This window comes from Pleurodeles waltl, chromosome 12 (genome assembly GCF_031143425.1).
Source record: "Pleurodeles waltl isolate 20211129_DDA chromosome 12, aPleWal1.hap1.20221129, whole genome shotgun sequence".
In the NCBI taxonomy this organism is placed as follows: domain Eukaryota; kingdom Metazoa; phylum Chordata; class Amphibia; order Caudata; family Salamandridae; genus Pleurodeles; species Pleurodeles waltl.
Window position 1 is genome coordinate 495,040,763 of NC_090451.1, and position 19,916 is coordinate 495,060,678.

Sequence of the window (19,916 nt, forward strand, 5' to 3'; positions counted from 1 at the left end):
CGGAATACAAAGTAAAACAGGTTCTAGATTCAAAATTCTGAAGTTGCACTCTCTGGTATCTAATATCTTGGAAAGGGTACGGTCCAGAGAACGACTCATGGGTCTCAGCATCTGACATTCATGCTCCACGACTAGTGCAGCGCTTTCACCGCCTAAACCCAGACAAGGCAGGCCCTAGAGCGCGTTCGGGAGGGGGGAGTACTGTCAACACCATGACAGTGCGCGCTCTACGGGCAGCTTAATGCAGAATGACAAACCTTATGGAATGTAATAATTCATGCATTGTGTGCTGATATTACATACTAACTTTTTGCATTACAGGTATTTATCCTGAAATGTCTTTATCCTGAAATGTCTTTAATATTGTTTGCAATGTATTGTTCATGTTAAACCCTTTCCTGCAACCTGGCTGGGTGTGGCAGGCGGGCGGGGCTTGGGTCTATTTAAGGAACCCAGCCCAGCTCCACATGCTCACTATTCAGAGGTCCTGGTGCAGAGAAGCAGCATTTTCCAGAGCTCCTGTTCCGGAGGCCTACTTGGACATTTCCTGGCCTTGTCCTCATTATCTTGCTGATCTTCAAGCAGGGAGGTAAGGCGGAGTTCGGGATAGACCTTGACTCCGTTTTCTAGAAACATTTGAGTTTTTGGCTTTGTGATTTTACGGTGTGTGCGTTTTAGTCTTGGCAATTAACCCTTGCAGGTTGGATCGGCAGAATGCGCGATAATTTTGAGGCATTTGGATCTTGATGGTTGAATCAGCAACAGTGACCGCGATTCATTCTTGGCAATTAACCCTTGCAGTTCGGATCGGCAGAGTGCGCGGTCATATTCAGGCACTTGGATCTTGATGGTTGAATCGGCAACAGTGTGCGCGATTCATTCTTGGCAATTAACACTTGCAGTTCGGATCGGCAGAATGCGCGATCATTTTCAGCCATTTGAATCTTGATGGTTGAATCGATAACAGGGTGCGCGATTCATTCTTGGCAATTAACCGTTGCAGTGCAGATCGGCAAAGTGTGCAATCATTTTCAGGCATTTGAACCTTGATGGTTGAATCGGCAGCAGTGTGCGCGATTCATTCTTGGCAATTAACCCTTGCAGTTCAGCTCGGCAGAGTGCGCAATCATTTCCAGGCATTTGAATCTTGATGGTTGAATCGACAACAGTGTGCGCGATTCATTCTTGGCAATTAACCCTTGCTGTTCCGATCGGCAGCGAGCACGATCATTTCCAGGCATTTGAATCTTGATGGTTGAATCACCAACAGTGTGTGCGATTCATTCTTGGCAATTAACCCTTGCAGATCAGATCGGCAGAGCGCGCAATCATTCAAGGTACTTGAGTCTTGATGCGTAGTCTGGCAATAAGGCGAGCAATTACTTCTGGGTAATTGAATCTTGAAATGTATATCAAACAGAGTGTGATCTTTCTAGACAGAAGAAGTTGAGTCAGTTTGCCAATGTTACAGTATCATTCATGAATCATGTAGCAGTTAATTCTTTGGGAACGAATGTACTCATTGACTCTTGTTGTGATGTAATTGCTATTTTAAGGATTAATTTGAGAAAGTTCAAAGTTCAGAGTATATGATTATGAAAAGGTCATGGTATTGAAAAGTTCTTGATCTCTCATGTTATTAGAACATAAAGAGTTAATCTAAAGTTCATGAAGATTAATGTGAATGACCTTGCTATTGTGTTCTTAACTCTTGCTTCCACAGGTCTCCTTCCCCGCTGTTCCCAACCTAAACCCCATCCCCCACTTGGCCATTCTTTAACTCTGTGCTATAACAGCTAACAGAGTTTGGAGCTGCCAAGAGGTGGACATACTGGCGCAAACCCAGAGTATACGGTCTCGCTGACAGCATCCTAGTTGATCCTCCTGGGAGTACTCTTAATGCTCTTATAGTTCCAGTTACTATTGGCCTGGTAGTTCCTATGTATAAATCAGAAGGCTCCGGGAAAAATACTTACTATTTGACTATGCCTAATGCTGTTAGAGGACAAGGTGTAGTTCCAAATAGTCCAGATGTTAAGGAGTTTGTCCCTTTGGTTCCAACACATGCTAGTACTCCATGTGGAGCAAGTGCAGATACAACTTTAAACCTGTCAGGATGCATGTCAATAGGTACTTATCAGAAAGTGCCTACACGGACAACTCCTATGTGAGAACCATCTTCAAATTTGGGAAATGGTGCTCAAGAAAATTATACCTAAGATTCCTGAAGTGACTCAATCTATTAATGCAAAGGAAATAGATGATTGGGTGAAAATTTTCAATGAAGGTACCCCTTCTAGAGAAAGTGGGAATACAGAGGTGAGTCAGGGAACAATTCTATCAACATTGAAAGAATGAAATTTGGATGTAGAAAAGCTTACAATAGAATTGGCTGCAATGATTGTGGGAAATCTTGGGTTGGAACAATTGAAGACTTATCATGCAGATGAGCTCGCATTTACGTGTAGAGATATCACCAAGCAAGTGGGCCAAGATCACAATAACTTGGCAGAATTGGCTCAAAAATATGAAGCAGATCTAAATAAAATTAAGACCTTACAGAGGAGCTCTCGAGTGTGTTTCAGTGAAAAAGACATTGCTGACATGAGAACTCTAAGATTGAGAACTCAAATAAAGAAATTAAATAATAATATTAGAAAATGCAATGAATTAGATAAGTGGGAGACTAAATGGGTGAAAAAGAAGGAGATAAAAAAACCTTGAGGTGAACTGCCTCCAGTTAGAGCAGAGGTGGGTTTTACAATCTTCCCCTTGAGAGGCGTTTCCAGTGGAGGTTATGTACATGTGCCATGGAGCAGAAGTGATCTTGCATCATTTACCAATGATTTCCCCAAAATAGGAGAGAAGCCAGTGAAATGGTAGAGACAGGTTGAAAGATTGTGGGTGGATCAGAATATGTTGTTTAACATCGTTTTTCTGAGTGATCTGTGGAGGCAATGCAAGGTAGCTGTCCAATGGCCTGACACGGAACCAAATAAAAATCCAATAGCAAAAGGTCCTTCACCAATAGTTATAAAAATGTATCTACAGGTGATGACATTTTTGAGGGGGAAGTGCCTCCCCAAGATGTTGATTGGGTTCAAATTGACAGCACGACTCAAGAGTCAAAGGAGTTGGTACTACGAAAGGTTGTTATAGGTGTTCAAACAGTACAGTGGCATGGAGACATTAGAGGCTAAGGATATGGGACATTTTGTGTTAAGGTTTATGACAGGATTGAGGCCAGAAATAAGCATGATGGTCCAACAACATTTGATTTGTTGACAGAATATGTCAATTGATGAACTTTTGCGGTACACCAAGTACTGCCATGATGAGACTGAGATGAAGCAGAAGAAATCAAAGGAAAGCTGATGGTTGCTCAGATCAAAGTAATTCAGAAACTTGTCAGATTCAGCTGATAGCAAGTAATGTTAGTACCATGCAAGGTGCATACCAGCAAGGGCCAAGCCCAATGCAAAGTAGAGGTAGAGGAACGCTTATTGACCCTAATACTAGAATGAATGTCAATAGCTTGAAATCGGATAATCCTTTGTCATATCTGTAACCTGATGGGGCATTGGAAGCGGGAATGTTGTTTTAATCCAGCTAATCAACTTCAAAATTGAAGATTTGTGCAATCACAAAATGCTAACACTGCACAAATGCAAAAAGCATTGAGGCAGACAAATCAAGATGTTAACATGCCCCAAGCCCCGGTGACGCAGGTTCCGCAACCACCAATGCCACAACAGAATGCTGTGGGTCCTAGATCCAATGCTAATCGAGTTCCAAATGTGAACATGAATGTGACTCAGGAAGGAAATCCTTTCCAGCAATATCCCCTGCTTGAAACAAAAGAGAACTATGGTTTCGATCATCCAGCCTGACAGTGCCTGAGAGGGGAGGAAGACTGCATACTTGGCACAGCCTTGACGGTAGACCAGAGTGGACCATTTATAAACAACAAGGTAGCTGGCCGTCCTGTGTTGTTTTTGGTTGACACTGGTGCTACCCGCTCTACTTTGAGAACATAGAGGTTCCAAACCAACCTCTCTTGGGAAAATTTGGCCAAATTGTAGGTGTAACAAACAAGCAGACAACAGCTCAGGAAACTGAACAAGTTACGGTGAGAACAGGATCTTTTGAAGACAGACACAGAATTGTAGTGTGCGATTCTAGACCAGTAAATCTCTTAGAAAGAGATCTACTTTGTAAATTGAACTGCATCATCTATTGTATACCAGCTGGTATAAAGATGTGAATGCATGATGAAGATGCTGCCTTCAAATTGTCAAATGATGGCCCTATTGTACTATATTCACCTTGTTGATTGTTGATGATTTTCCCACAGATCTGAGACACAGTCAGAAATTGAGGGGCATATTTATACTGTGTTTGCGTCGAATGTGCGTCAAAAATTTTGACGCACATTCGGCGCAAATCGTGCACCATATTTAAACTTTGACGCCGATCCCGTGGACGTAAAAAACCTCCATGTGCGTCATTTTTTGGATGCAGGAAACTGCCTTGCGTTAATGACATGCAAGGTAGGCAGTCCCGCCCAAAAAATGACTTTAAGGCCTGTGCGCCTTATTTATACTCCATCGTCATTTTGACGCACAGGAGGCGGCGGGCCTTAAAAAATGGCGCACAGCCTGACGTGCGCCGTTTTTTAATGCCTGGGTGAGGGCAGGCATTAAGGGACCTGTGGGATCATTTCCATGGTCTCTGACCATGGAAGGACTCCAGAGGTGCCCTTCCCTGCCCCCAGGGACACCCCCTGCCACCCTCGTCCACCCCAGGAGGACACCCATGGATGGGGGGACCCATCCCAGGCAAGTACAGGTAGTTGAGGTAAGTATTTTTTTTTTTTAAATTGGCAGAGGACAGCCTAATTTGGGCCCCCCTACATGCCACTATGCCCAATGACCATGTCCCCTGGGCATGGCCATTGGGCAAGGGGGCATGACTCTTGTCTTTGCTAAGACAGGAGTCATTTCAATGGGAGTTGTGCATCAAAAAATGGCGCAAGTCCGGTTTGAGGCATGATTTTTGCCTCAAACCTGACTTGAACCATTTTTTGACACACAACCCCCATTTTCCCCTACTCCGGTGCTGCCTGGTTTGAGTAATTTTTTTTTTACTCTGACCAGTCCGTCATTCCTTAAATAAGGCACCCGCATGACGCGTAGGAATGGCGTTAGCCGGCGGTAACATTTTTGACACAAACCAGCGACGGCGCTGGTTTGCGTCAAAAAGTATAAATATGGGCCTAAGTGTGGATTTTTCAGGGAAAACTATCGGACAGATTAAAAGAGTTGAGCCTGTCAGAATAAAAGTCAAACCCAATGCTGAGTTTCCAACAACACCACAATACAACCGACACCAGAGACTTTTGCAGCGGTTCATGCTGTATCAAGTCTATGATTCAGCAGGGAATCTTGAAGGAAATTATGGGCAGTCCTTGTAATTCCCACATCATAGGCTTGCAGAAGCAGAATGGGAAGTAGAGGACTGTACAGGATTTGGCCAAAGTGAACAATAAAGTCATCCCTTGTTGTCCCATGGTACCGAATCCAGCTGTAATATTGTTTCAAATTCCAGGTGAAGGTAAGCGGTTCACCGTCACTGATTTGTGTCAGACCTTCTTTTCTTTTCTTGCATGAAGACAGTCAGTTCCTCTTCACATTTTGGTTCAGAAATAGGGTTTTAGCATGGTGCCGAGTCCCACAGGGGTTTACCGAGAGTTCTTCCATTTTTAATCAGATTCTTAAGAAAAATAGGAACCTTTGGTCATGCCTTGTAACTCAGTCCTAATACAATATATTGAAGACCTATTGGTGATGTCTAATATCCAGGAAGTATGTAAACAGGATACCAATGCTCAGTTGAACCACCTGGCTTAGAATGGACAAAAAGTGTCTCCAGGGAAGTTGCAACACTATCAGAAAGAAGCGCAATATCTTGGCCATCATATTGAGAAAGGAGTGATGAAAGCGTCACAAGAGAGAATTCCAGCAATCTCGAAGATGAGTCGAAGTGCAGATGTGTTTGGGAATGGTGGGCTACTGTCATCACTGGATTCCTAACTTTTCCCTAGTGGCCAAACCTTTACAGAGGCTGACACACAAAGATGTGTCTGATCCGGTACCTTGAGATAAGGATTGCTTCATTTCTTTTCTAGAGCTGAGAGAAAGCCTCTGTCATGCCCCAGCCCTAGGGAGGCCTGATTACAACAAATATTTTTAACTTTTCTGCAGTAAGAGGGAGGGCTGCACTCTCTCAGTGCTTACACAACTCATGCAATGAGGCCTGTGGCATATTTTTCAGCCATATTAGATCCGGTAGCTTCTGCATTACCTGGCTGTCTTAAGGCCTTGGCTTCAGTTTGCACAAGCATTAAGAGATGTGAATATATTGTAATGGGACATCCTTTAACTCTGTAGGTGCCTCACTCTGTTGAATTACTGTTGACCAAAACAACAAAACCATCTCATGACCAGCAGCCGCCTGACCAAATAAGTCGCAGTGGAAAATGTAACTGTCAAATGCTGTGGTGTTCGGAACCTTTACTCTTTGTTACCTGTACCTGATGTTGGAAGTGATGAAGAAAGTGAAGTGGATCATGATTGTCTCGATATCACTGAACTGTGCACAAAACAAATGATCAGATATACTAGATGAACCATTGCTTCAATCTGATTTTGTGCTTTATGGAGATGATTCATGTTTACAAGACAATGGAGGGAGTCGGAGAGACGCTCATGCTGTCTGTACTCTTTCAGGAGTTGTGAGTATTGATTGCTCTTACTAGGGCATGCAGTGTTTCAGACCAATTGAAAGTGACAGCTTTTACCAACAGTCAGTGCGTCTTTGGTATTGTTCATGACGTCGGACAACTATAGTCCCTGAGGGGGTTTATGACATCTTCTGGAACCCTGATCCAGAATGGCGAACAAGTGAGAAACCTCCTTGACACATTACAATTGCCTGAGCAAGTTACAGTGGTCAAATGCCCTTCACATTGTACTGGCACTGATCATGCAACTTTGGGCAGTAATTACGCTGACGAGGTTGGAGATAATGTGCACATAATGTTTGTTCCGTCAATGGGGAATACACAAATGAGGGAATGGATGAGACTAACTACAGCCTTTTGTTGGTTACCGCTGATACCTGGGAGAAAGTCAAGAGGCTGCAAGAGGAAGTGTTAGAGGAGGAACAGCAAAGTTTGGTTAGAGCAGGTTGTGTCAAAAGAGATGATGATACTTGGGTTTCAATGGATGGAAGATAAGTGTTGCCAAATAGTTTGTTCCCACCAATGGGAGACATTTCCATGGTTCTGCTCATGTTGATAGAGATGTCATGGTGAGGTTATTCAGACAGACCTGGTTTAATCCAAAGCTCAGACTGATTGCAGAGGCCTTGTGTCACAGGTGTGCTGTGTGTCAACAAAACAACGCTGGAAATAGAAATGCAGTAACACTGGGTCACATAGGGAGGTCAGGAGGTCCTTTCAATAGGATGCAGTTGGACATTATCAAGATACCTGTGTGTAATGGGCTGAGATACGTCCTGGTGATTGTCTGTATCTTCTGACGTTGGGTTGAAGTATACCCAACCAAAAAAAATGATAGCCTCACAGGAGATAAACTGTTGCTAAAAGAGGGTATTCCTAGATTTGGATTACAGACTTCTTTGGAATCAGATCAAGGTACTCATCATTTCAGTAATGAGATCTTGAGGTTATTATGCAGAGAATTACAGGTTGAACATAATCTTCCCTGCAGCTATAGACCTGAGGCTTTGGGTCTTGTGAAACAGGTCAATGACACTCTGAAATCCAGATTGGCAAAAGTGTATGCTTCAACATACTTGAAGTGGCCTGATGCATTGCCGCTTGTGTTAATAAATCTTTGGAGTGTACCTGATCGAAAGACTGGATTGTCCCTCCACAAGATTATAATGGGGAGTGCAATGAGACTGCCAGTGATTCCTGCGAATGCACTTATGAACCTTACTGATGACATGGTCCTTGATTATTGCAAAGGCCTGTCTGCTGTGGTGTTTTCTGTGTCTCTTCAGGTTGGAGTATCTACATATTCTCCACATCAGGAGCAGTGCCATGACGTCAGTCCTGGTGACCGGGTCTTGGTGAAGAAACACGTCAGGAAAACATGTCAGGTGATCCTAGTCCCCACGTCTGCTGTAAAGTGTGGAGGTCTTCCCAGCTGGATTCACGCTTCCCATAATCGCAAAGTGGAATGTCCCCTTGATACAACAGCATTGGTTCCAGAAGTGCCGATGGTTTAGGAGGAGATGAGAGGAGCAGGTTAGTCAAGCTGTCAGGGTCAGACAGAGTCTGACATAGGACTTGACTGGTCTGAGGGTGGTCAGGAACAAGCCATTCTACAATTGAAACTGAGGTTTAGCAGACTGATTCTTGTCCTGTGGTGGTGAATGAGACAAGCTTGGAATCAGAACCTGACAAAAAACTCAGTGCTGTGAGAAGGTGAGTGGTAGCTGGAGACCGATGACCCAGAAGACAAGAGAGAGAAAGAAGGACCTTGCATAGAGAACGGATGGCACAGACAATGCCCAAGGATACTGAGAACTCTGATTTAAGAGAAGGTCTGAGTAGAAGAAGAAAAGGGTGGCCCCTCTAGGGGAACACAGAGTAGGGTTAGGAAAGTCTCACAATATATTTTGAAATATTTTAATTTTGTTTGCTGTTTGAACAGGTGGAATTAACAGAGAGATATTCTGTTGCTGCTGCATTCCACCCAATTTTAGATCTGAATTTGAAGAAGTAATGGAAACAAATCATAAAAGTAGATGTAGGTATTTAGTAAGTGCAATATTACTTATTCTCCTCCTCACTGTATTAGCAATGTTATTAGTAGCAGGGTTTTCCCCACCTCATCTGCAGACAATCCATCTATCCTTAGTGCTCCCCAGTCCATGTTAAACCATAGAAATGGCAAACTTCATAATTTAGATGAGAAATCTTTACACTAAGATGCATCTAGGGGAGATTATTCTACAAATGTATATTTTCCCTTATTATATGAATATGTTAACAAGATGAAGGCAAGGGATTGTACGTAGGTTCACATATACCTGCTTTGGTGTCAGAAGTCATCACCAATCATCATATTCCTGTGACATATGGGATTTCATATAGTCTTTTGTTGAGTCTGTTTTATGGGACAGGACATTATCAATATTATTTCTCAAATTATGATTTGATACTTTGAGAGATCCCTATGATCAATCATTTGAACAGATGTCCATCTCCCTTATAGTTGAAAATTATAGCAAGGTTCTTTAAACCTGTTACAACATTAGACACCCTTTATGCACACAGGCACAATCTAACACATATGTTGTCAGAAGTTGAGAAGAAGATTGTAAATTTGGTTGAAGATTAAAGAAGGGAATTAAAGGCTAGTTCAAAATTGGATGAGAGCTTTCAAAGTCAGAATAACTGGACTATGGAAGAAATTGAACAACAGTTAGCTGGAAATTTAGCCATATTAGCATTAGTTTGGAAACATAAGGGAAGATTGTGCATTTGGATGGAAAGATCTGATACAGACAATGCATTGTGTTGGAAAGAGTGAATGTAAACATACTTTCAAAGTTTGGGGAAACTACAAGTTGTATCTGGATGGAGAAGATGATGTTATTCCTGGCGTTTATTTTATTTTTGGGCAGTGTGCTTATTTCAAGCTGCCCAAGGGATGGTATGGTATGGGTTTGTTGGTGTAGTTGTTTCCCAGGATTTACCTTGTAGAACATCTTGATGATCATGTCTGGACCAAAGGATTTAGGCCCAAATAAGGTGTTAGTGCTGGAGAAGTGGTGGGTGATTTATTTGGTGCTTTGATTCTATCTGTGGGAGTGATTTTGAACCATTTGAAGGTCAGAAGGCTGTCTACTACAGTGGATAAATTAGCTACTAGCACAGCAGGAGCTTTATTGGTTGTAAATTCTGAGATGATAGTGATAAGAGCTATGGTTTTGCAAAACAGGCTTGCTTTAGATATGGTACTCGCAAAAGAGGGCAGAGTCTTTGGATGGTGAAGATTCAGCAATGCTGCACTTACATCCTAGACAACAGTAAGGAGTTGGAGAAGTACATTCAGAATATTTCAGGCTTGATGAAAGATTTGAAGGAATTGGAATCAACAGGTGCATGGGAATCAACTGGATATGGATTTCCTGCTATAGGCAGGTGGTTTGGGAAACTAGGAAGTGGATTTGTGGGTTGCGTTCTGAAGCCTTGGTTGGTTATGTGAACTATGTGCAATAGTTTTGGTGGTGGGAATTAGAGATTTCCAAAGAGTGAAAATTCAGCAGGGAAGGAAAATGAAGAGAGCTGAAGTTAAATTAGAGGACAATCGGTGTAAATATTATGATGAAATGAAGCGCTCTGAAGAATCTAGACGAAAGTTGGTCACAACCAATAGGTTGTAGAGAGTCACATTCCAGAATAAAAGTAGTTGTGATGACTTAATACGCCAACAGAGGGGGCAGGGTTGAAAGACCATAACTTGGCTGCACCATTATGCTTTCTTTAGAGAATAGTAAGAAAGCATTTAATTTCATATATGATGAGTAAAACTATATCCAAGCAAATGTGGTGCATTAAAGACCATGACATTACAGTGCCTTTATGAGTGAAAATGCAAGTGTTACATCTAAACTGCCCTTGTGCAATGTTAACCAAATGCAATTATACCTTAGCATCTTAATGAAGTATATGTTATATAATCACTCTTCATTTATTGTGTTTATGAGAACTGCACATCTTAAAGTATAACAAAAATGTGTACTTCCCTTTTGTTGTTCGTGCTTGAGTTAAGGCCTACACAATTTCTGTGCTTAATTTCAAAGTCAAACTCGCTTTCTTTCTGCATTATTTTTCTTTCCTCTGCAGGTGGTATATAAGAAAGCATGAGCTGGGTTGCCAAGGATGAAAATCAGTAGCAAGGAGCTGTAAGAACAACTCCCTTTTTGAATTCCTGAGCATGGATGTAATCCAAGGTCAAGCAGATGTGTTCAGAACAGGATAAAAGTTAACTGGATATAATTCACCATGGTGTCTTGTCAGTGGAAATTTCCTTGGTAGTGATGTCAGCTACTGGAGGGTTCTGAGGTTAATTAAGGTGTTGTTTAGTTAGTTTGAGATTCAGATTCCTTCTGCCCCTTGACTAGAGCGTACCACTAAGGGAGAGACAGATCTCCTTTCCTTTGTTAGACTAAGTGGCTTCATGCTACTCACATCACTCAACATAGCTTCTACCAATGTTTTCTGTGATGCTGACACTTTCCTCTGAATTTATTTTAGTAAATTAGAATAGTTAGGAACTTAGATTCAACAGTTAGGCAGGAAAGTCTGAATCTGGAATGGAAGCACCATATGCTTTTCCTTATTTTCGGTATTGTCACTATTGAATTATTGGTTCTTTGTATGTTAGTTAAATTTAATATGGTACAATGATTTAATTATATATATACATATATATAGACTCCTTTATGTAAATGTGATTTTGAGTCTGGAACAAATCCATTTCTTCTCTGAGATTTATTGTGTAACTGAATGGGTTACACAGTCAGTTAATAAAAAGAATGAGTGAGTTTCTCCTTGCCCCATGGGACTCCTAAAAAGATTAGTTGGACCAAGAAAGAGAAGGAAAGGATGTCCCTTGATCAGAAGGGAATACAGCCTGAAATAAAAAGCTCTACCGATGCTCACAATTGGAGGACATATCACAGCACATTTGCCTGAAGCCGGGATTTTCTTCCACACTGAAGAAGCAATAAGAAATCCTTATTTTGGATAGTACATATCATCGGATACTGGGATATTGCCTTATGACTGCACAGTCAGATATGTCATATTAAAAGAATGATAAGCTTCTTCAAGGTTGAAAGTAATGTAACTGGAGTGTTTTCATCTTTGGATTGCTCCTTACTAATCAATTTGTATTTTGCTTTTAGTGCCAAATTGCTGCTCATATAATTTTAACATCTTTTTCCTCTATTTCAGGGTGGGGACAACTAATTTGTGACATATGAAGCAACAAGTCACATGTCTTCTCAGCTTTGTGCTACAACAGAGTGTGCTGGATAAGTGGTTGTTGCCTGATTATACATCTGTAGCATATAATAAAAAATTGAAGTTTCTTAGAAGGGGTGATAAATGTTGACTGACTATTCTGTCTTTGTCAATTAGTTAAAATCTGCTGAGAACCAGGTTATTTTGTACGCTTTCTGCAGTCGGGTTCCATAGGGCAAGTTCACTTGGCTAATCTATTTTCACACATACAATAGCTTACCCAGGTATCCCGTTTTCTTTTTCCTGGAAAGTCCTGGACTAGGATCAGATGGCTAGTTATAATGGCACATGCCAGCTGCAGTTCCCTCCTCCTCCTCAACCAATACTAAATCTATTAATATGCACAGCTTGCCCATGAACTGTCATTCGAAATGTGCCTTCCTTTTGCCCTTTAACAAAGATCACCTTTATTATTTGCCCTTTGTCTTTCAGTAAAGCACATCTGTATCTGAGGAGTGGTAGCTCAAGCTGGTCAACAAGGGCTGCTGCATAGACATCTGAACTATATCTGAGGCATTTCTTCATCTAGACTCCCTTTTTAAGATGCCAAATCAAGAGGAATATCTTTGTAGGATGTCTATATTACTATACTGGAGATAACAATATCAGTTACACCCCTTAAGGATCATTAAAAGGGTATGCACTCAAACCTGCTCTGTATTCTGGATTTTACAGTGGTCTCAACCTGCTTACTCCATTTGGCCTGGTTTTAACTGAAGCCCCTGTTGGTCTCTCAATTACTCACTGGTCTCTGACTTTCAAAATGTATATGATCATGATCATTGTCTCACCAGTGATCTGGGGAAAGGTAGCAGGTGTCTGAACCTGTCTTACCTACTAGATTTGAGGTTCTGATATCCTGTCCAGCCCCTCTGTTATTGACAACTATTGTCAGCCACAGGGCATGGAAAGCAATGTTGGATGATCAGGTGACCCAAGTACTGCGGAGTAATCCACTTGCTTAGTTAGAGGAAGCTAATGGTCCTCTTTTAGGCTATTTGGATTTTTTATCCTCTTTTTCACAGACAGGCATAATAGTGCAGACAAAAATTCAGGTTGGCAAGAGTAATGACCATTCTCGTGCAAAAATGGCAATCTTTTACTATCTCACTAGGTTATTGCACATCATCTACCAATGACCTAATAACCTATTTCTGACAACACACACAGGGGTGAACACAATTCCTGCAGCCCCCGTAGTCAATGGGGCCCCCAATCCTTCAGTGGGGCCCCATTCAGCCCAAGGCTAATGAATATGGTGAGATATGGGAGGTTCGGGGTTCCCTCATCTCATTCTACTATCATTATGTGTTACGCCACTGATGACACGGCACATATTTCAATGGGAATGAATGCTTGACAACTGACTCATTTGGTCTTTGTGACTGTTGGTACACTCCTGCCTCTACCACCAAATTTTTCAGCAGTTGATTTACAAGACTGCCTAACTTCAGACCTGATTTGGAGGCATGGATGCTCTCTTTTTTGTATGAGAGTTAGGACAGATTATTTATGATTTCCCTACCATCCTGTATTTTCAGGGGTGCTTACAGCAATCAGGAACAAGACAATGAAAGTGATCTGATTAGCTCCATTTAAGCCTCTAACAGTCATGGTTTTCTCTCATGAAAAATGTATCAAGTCCCTTATTGATTCTCCCTGTGTGCAGTTCCCAGATTAGCTTGCTGCCCCTAATGCTGGTTTTGAAAAATCTTCTCCTTTTGACCTGTAGGTTGAGAGGTTGGCTTCCAAGCAAAAGGTTGTTCCTTCAAGAAAGCAATCAAGATCCAGCAATCATTCAGTCCTATTTCAATCATAGTGTGTGTTCAAGACCTGACCTATTTTTCTACACCATACACTCCCTGGGGTCGCCATCTTATTTCATGTAAAATGCTTTGAATGTATTAAAGTATGATGCTTACTTGAGAAATGAGATTCCAGGTGTTCAGTTTCCAGACAGGATTCATGTTGTTTAATACCTGTGGCAAACTGTAAAGGGATCAGAGGGCATAGGTCAATGCCAAGGAACATAATTTGCATGTGAAGGAAAGCCATAATATGTTAATTTATTTAAAGACACATTTTCTAATGTTAACATTCATTTATTTTCATTGAATTAATTTTTGAAGAACTTGTATATAAAAAAACACTTAACACACAATGTAAAATATTTAAAATAGTTTTCATGCAATCATTCCTCCTAAATTTGACACTGCTGGTTGGGGTATGATTTTCCTACTGTTGTACCTGACTAAACTCTTGTTTGAGTCACTCTTGCATTTATTGATTGGCTGATATGTCTGACTGGCAGCCCCACCACCCAACCTGTGAATTGTTTTAATACACATACTCCTTGAATACACTGATAAAACTGTGGGAACTGTATTCCCTGGGCCTGATCCATGTCTGCTGCTCGGGGGCACTAGGAGATTGCAGATATGGGTGGAGACACAGAATCCTCCGACCCACTCACACTCAATAGATTGCAGTTGCAGTCATTGTGGTCCCAACTAAACATGGATGTTTGCCGGCCATAGATTGATAGAGTGTGGCTTTTTTATGTGCGGAGGGAGGGCTGAGCAAGCTCAGAGTATGACTCACTGCTGTACTCCTTCATTGCATGTGTGTGCTTTTGTGAACCGTCTGTTAAATTAAACTTAGGGCCATATTTACAAGAAAGTGGAACATCACTAGTGATGCGCCACCTTTCTTACAATCCCCTTGCGTCCCCTAACGCCACCATGGTAGCGCCGGCACACCATGGCACATTTTAGAGGCAATAGCGTCATTTTATTGATGCTATTGTAACGCTATACTGGATTAGAGTAAACAAATTTACACTAATCCAGTATAGTGTTAAGAGGCCAATTGAAAATCAATGGGAGCCTCATTTTAATGCCTGCTCTAAAAATGATGCTAGAAATGGTGCAATGGAATCTTGTAGATTCCATTGCGCTATTTTTAGCAACCCTCTAACGAGGGAACGCCCCCTTTTCATACATCATGCATATATGATGCATGATGTGGCGCAAAGGGTTTACAAGGTGGGGCAAACCTAGTTTGCACTACCTTGTAAATATGGCGCTATGGTAGTGGTTCGTTAGCATCACATTTGGCCTTACTTTCTTAGTGATGGAGGTCCTGAGAACAGGGTTTTAAAATGGACCAGCCACTGCCAGCCCTTGCCAAAAATCAATGAGTGTCTAGGAGAGTGGTTAATGGCACCTTGAAGTGATAAGGACAGTGGTCTCATCAACAGGAGCATTAGGGTGATACCAAGCCACCTGCGAGTTGGCACATAATAGCCCAGAAAACTGCCCACACTGCAGTTTATTCATTTTCAGTGTGAATGAAAATTCAGTGTTCATGTCTTTATGTACACTGACTGTGTGAAGGTCAGATCTCACGTCCTCTCCAGGATTCTGATGACAGGAGGAAGGCTGAGGGGGCTGACCCATGAACTACCTGCAAAGTGCTACTTAAGGGCATACCACTCTGTGAATGAATGTTGAGATTATGTATGTGTGAGTGGGACGTACTTCAGCTATGTTCCCTCGCACATGCACAAACCATATTAATCACCAGACATGCCTCAGGCAGTATGGTATATTTGCTAAAAAAAACAGGATGTCGGGCCGCTAATCAGTGCATCCCTGTGGCCAACGAGAATCCTTACAGAGTAAAATCGATGGGATTTCAAGCCATGTCCGAGCTTCTGATAGGTCTGTGATTCCAGCCCTTTCAGATGCTGGAAGAGGGCCTGAAGAAGGTCTTTCACTCACAGTCCTGCCCCTGCTGTGCAGTCAGACTCCTCTTTTGAAGTTCTGGAATCAAATATTAAGATATAAATAAGAAATATAATTAAAAGTTCCAGTCATTCACAGAATACATACATTCATAACACTTCAACAATAAAAACTCTAAAAAACTCTTGGATGATAAAATGAGGCATCTGCACTAAATATCACTCATAAGGAACCCAAGCTTCAATCGCATTACCCTTTACCCAAATGTAACTTGCTACATACATGAATATTATGTGATGGCCTGCTCTGTAGCACAGTGCCAGTGCATTGATACATGATGTTATACCGAATCACTTAAATAAAGGAATGCACAACCCTAGTCTTTGAACAAAAAAGCATGAAGTGCACTGTCGTGCCAAAGAGCCTTAGTGCAATAACATCATAAATGAGCTGAATACCCATTCCGTATACAAAGGGACCAGTGGAGTGCCAGGGTCCAACTGTAACAGAGACTTTAAGAAATGATTTTCCATTGTCTGCATTTCCCTTGCCTCGGTAGGTTTGCCCCACACTCTGCTGCACGTTGTGCTCTTTGCCGATGCAGTTTTAATATTATACTCAAAGATTGACTTCCAATGTTATGATTATGATGCATGACAGTATTAGATGTCTGTCTTAACACGAATGTAGCATTTTCTATTTTAGCATGCCAATCTAGTTTAGAATTAAAGTGAGTGCCTAAATAGTTGAATGTTCATAGATTCTCAAGATCTTGGCCATTAACTGGTTTCTAGTTTCTATGCCAAGAACTAGAATCTATACCTACTGCTGCTGTGGAAGTCATCAGTAGGGGAAGCAAAATATGTTTTGTGAATTTGTTTTTGAGTGAATGAGACTGAGTGAGAATCAGTGAGGATGTGAGGGAGTGACAGTGTGTGCAACTGTGTGTGTGTGAGTGTGCGTGAGTGTGTGTGTGGGAGAGAGTATTAAAATATGTAGGTGAGAGACTGAACGACTGGAAAAGGGTATTAATTATGAGTAAGAGGAAGTGAGTGTGAGTGTTGGGGTGTGTTTGAGAGTGAATGTGCAATGGAGCATGAATCAATCAAGGGAAGCATTTGAGTGAGCAAGGAAGGGACAGTGAGTGAGATTAAGTAAGTGTAAAATACGGGGTGTACACATGTGAGTATGTTTGTGAGAGGGAGAATCAATGAGAGTGACAGTGAGTGAGAATGAATGAGAACGAGTGAGAGTGAGGGAGTCTGTACAGTGAAGTGAATGTGAATGAATGAGGGAGTGTGGGTGAGGCATGTGAGTCCATGACTTACTCGAGGTAGAGCTTGGTTTATGTGGGCACCCAGGGCACAATTGTAGCACTGACACACTAGACGTAATTCTTTGTAAATGAGGCACCCAGGGCAAAATGATGGTGCAGGAATTCTGAATATAATTCTTGGCATAAGGGGCACCTATGGCAAAATGCTAGCACTGGCATATTTGAGGATATTTTATAAGAGAGACAGTTGGCAAAATACTGGCATTGGCACACTACAGATAGTTCTTGGCTTAAGGGATGGTTCACTAACACAAGAGCAGGATAAAAAATATCACTAACAAATTATTGTGTCAAAAATATCGTCCGCCACAATATTGAGCTCTTATACTTATAATGGTTCCAGATGGGCTGACGGCGGTCTGACACATGTTTAGCCATGACGGTGCTGAGTTCAGCACCACTACGCTGAGCACGAGTTCCATTTCCGCCAGCCTTTTCATGGCGGTTCAACTGCCATGGAAAGACTGGCAGGTAGTCTGTGCAGGGAGCCACAGAGGGGCCCCTGCACTGGCCAAGCTCTTGGCATGAGCAATACAGGGGACCACCTGCTTAGCACTCTCGGAATGTGCACTGTCTGCTCTGCCACTCCCCGAGTCTATAAAGGCCCCAGAGACCCTATCCCCTGGGGTCAATATCTTTAATTAAAGGTGAGGGGGCTGCGGGGCCTCCCTCCCTGATCCTCTATAGGCTGTGGGAAGCCCATCCTGGGGTCAAAATATGCACAAAAGGGGAGGGGAACACATGCCCCCTCTCCACGAGTCTTAAAATACCTAGGGGATCCCATCCCCTGGGGTGAATATCTTCAACTAATGGGGAGTTGCCCCCCCCTTAGTCATTATTGGCCCAGGGAGCCCTTCCCTTGGGCCAGTCTAATGCTGTGTTCTGAGGAGCCCACGCCTGGGACACAGACATTTCCCTACCCGCACTGGAGCAGACAAGGAAACTTGTGTTTGCTCCCATCTGGCAGGAGCAGTTTTGAAGCTCCTGGCAAATGGGAGCAAACACAATAGGCAAGATTTACAAAAAACTAGTTCATCAGTACTGATGCACTAGTTTTCTTGCATTCCCTTTGCCCCACTTAACGAAACCATGTGTGCACCGTATTTAACGATTTAACAATGCCAATAGCATCAGAATTCATGACGCTATTGTGGCACAAGGGGCGGCAAAGTGGCCCAATGCATGCTCTGCACCACTTTGTAAATATGGTGTGGTATAAATAAATTGCCTCCTTGAGCCACATTAGTGTCAAAAAATGATGCTAGTGTGGCACAAGGAGGAGCTAGGGCCTTGCAAATCTGGCCAAAGTCTGCTCTAAGCCCGCAGGAGCTTTAAAAATGTTCCTGCAGCTGCGAGCACACTACTGATGCGGGCAGGGAAATGGATCAAGACATTGCTCCTGCTCAGAGAGAGCAGCATAATAATTGCACCCTCCTGGAAAGAGCAATGTTAGCTACCTGTAGCATGTGCAGAGGTGGCTGGGGCCACAGGGTCCCTGGGGCTACTGCCTTGGCCCTCAATGTGGTAATGGTGGGTGTCCTGGGCGGGCACCCACCTAAATTAAACTCAGGGATGGGTTTTCCAGGGCCAAACTAGGCTTAGGGAGGGAAGATTCTGCACAGCACCGCTCCCCTTTCAAAAAACACATGGCCCACTGGGATGGGGGTCCCAAGAGCTTTTAAAGGCTCAGAGTGACGGGCCATATGGCGCACCTCTCCTTTAAAAAACACAAGGCACCAAATCACCTACAAGCTCTGCCCATTTGGCCCCGTCCCTACCACATTAGTAGTATGCTCCCACAATTTTCCAGACTGATGGACAGTGTGTTTTCTCTACAGTTGCACATTGAAAGACGCTCTGGAATCCTTGATGAAGACAAATGCATCATTTATTTATTGGAGTGCAATCTTTTCTGTAGTGACTGACCAAGAAGAATGGGTTATTTCTTGTCGTCTCCTGTTCCGAGGGCAGAGTCCATGGTTATACCTATTAATTGGTGTTGAGTATGCAAAGGTGCCAAATCACATACAAGCTCTGCCTGCTTGGCCTCACCCATTCCACATTTATAATAAGCAAATATGCTGGGTCCAGGTGGGTTGGCCACAGGGCCTGGCTGCAAGCTAGGCAATGTGGCCAACCCTCTGCTGTGCAAATCCATAGCCTGTGCGCAGTGTGGGGTTCAATGCCAGTGGGGGGTTTGTTGAAGGCCATGCGTGGCTGGGGGTTGGCTTTAAATCTGGTAATAAAATATTACTTTACATTTTAAAAAAACCTAGAAAATCACTGAAAATGCCAAAGGTTAAAATAACGTTAAAGTGTGATAAAAGGATCTGTATTTCTTTAAAAGAAACACCTTAGAAATTCACTGAAAAAAAACAAAGGCTGAAAAACAATATGGTTAGGTGACTATAAAAGAGACATAATTAATGTTTTGACTTTAAAAAAAAAAGAAATTCACCAGTTATAGTTAGCAGAGTTAACAATAACTTGCATCTTCGGCATGCAATACTTATGACCTCACGTATTACTTCACTCATAACATGTTCTATGCTTCTTTTGTACACATTACTCTATTATCCAAGCTTCCTTTGTACACATTACTCTATAAACTAGTATGGCATTAGAGGCCTGAAAGTAAGTACACATTTTTAAATGTTATCACTGATGTAATAAGTTATGCCATAAAACATGTCATGAGTGATGTAAT

At 42.3% G+C, this 19,916-nt stretch overlaps 1 protein-coding gene across 1 annotated transcript in view; it reads right to left on the reverse strand.

Annotated features, from left to right (window-relative positions):
* CDH16 (cadherin 16) overlaps nt 1-14,113 on the reverse strand; it is an 841,291-nt gene extending 827,178 nt beyond the window's left edge. The window contains exon 1 of the mRNA XM_069217207.1: nt 14,050-14,113. Within this exon, the coding sequence (XP_069073308.1) occupies nt 14,050-14,094 (45 nt within the window). The 5' untranslated portion in view covers nt 14,095-14,113. The remainder of the gene's footprint in view (nt 1-14,049) is intronic.
* Between the last annotated feature and the right edge of the window lie 5,803 nt (nt 14,114-19,916).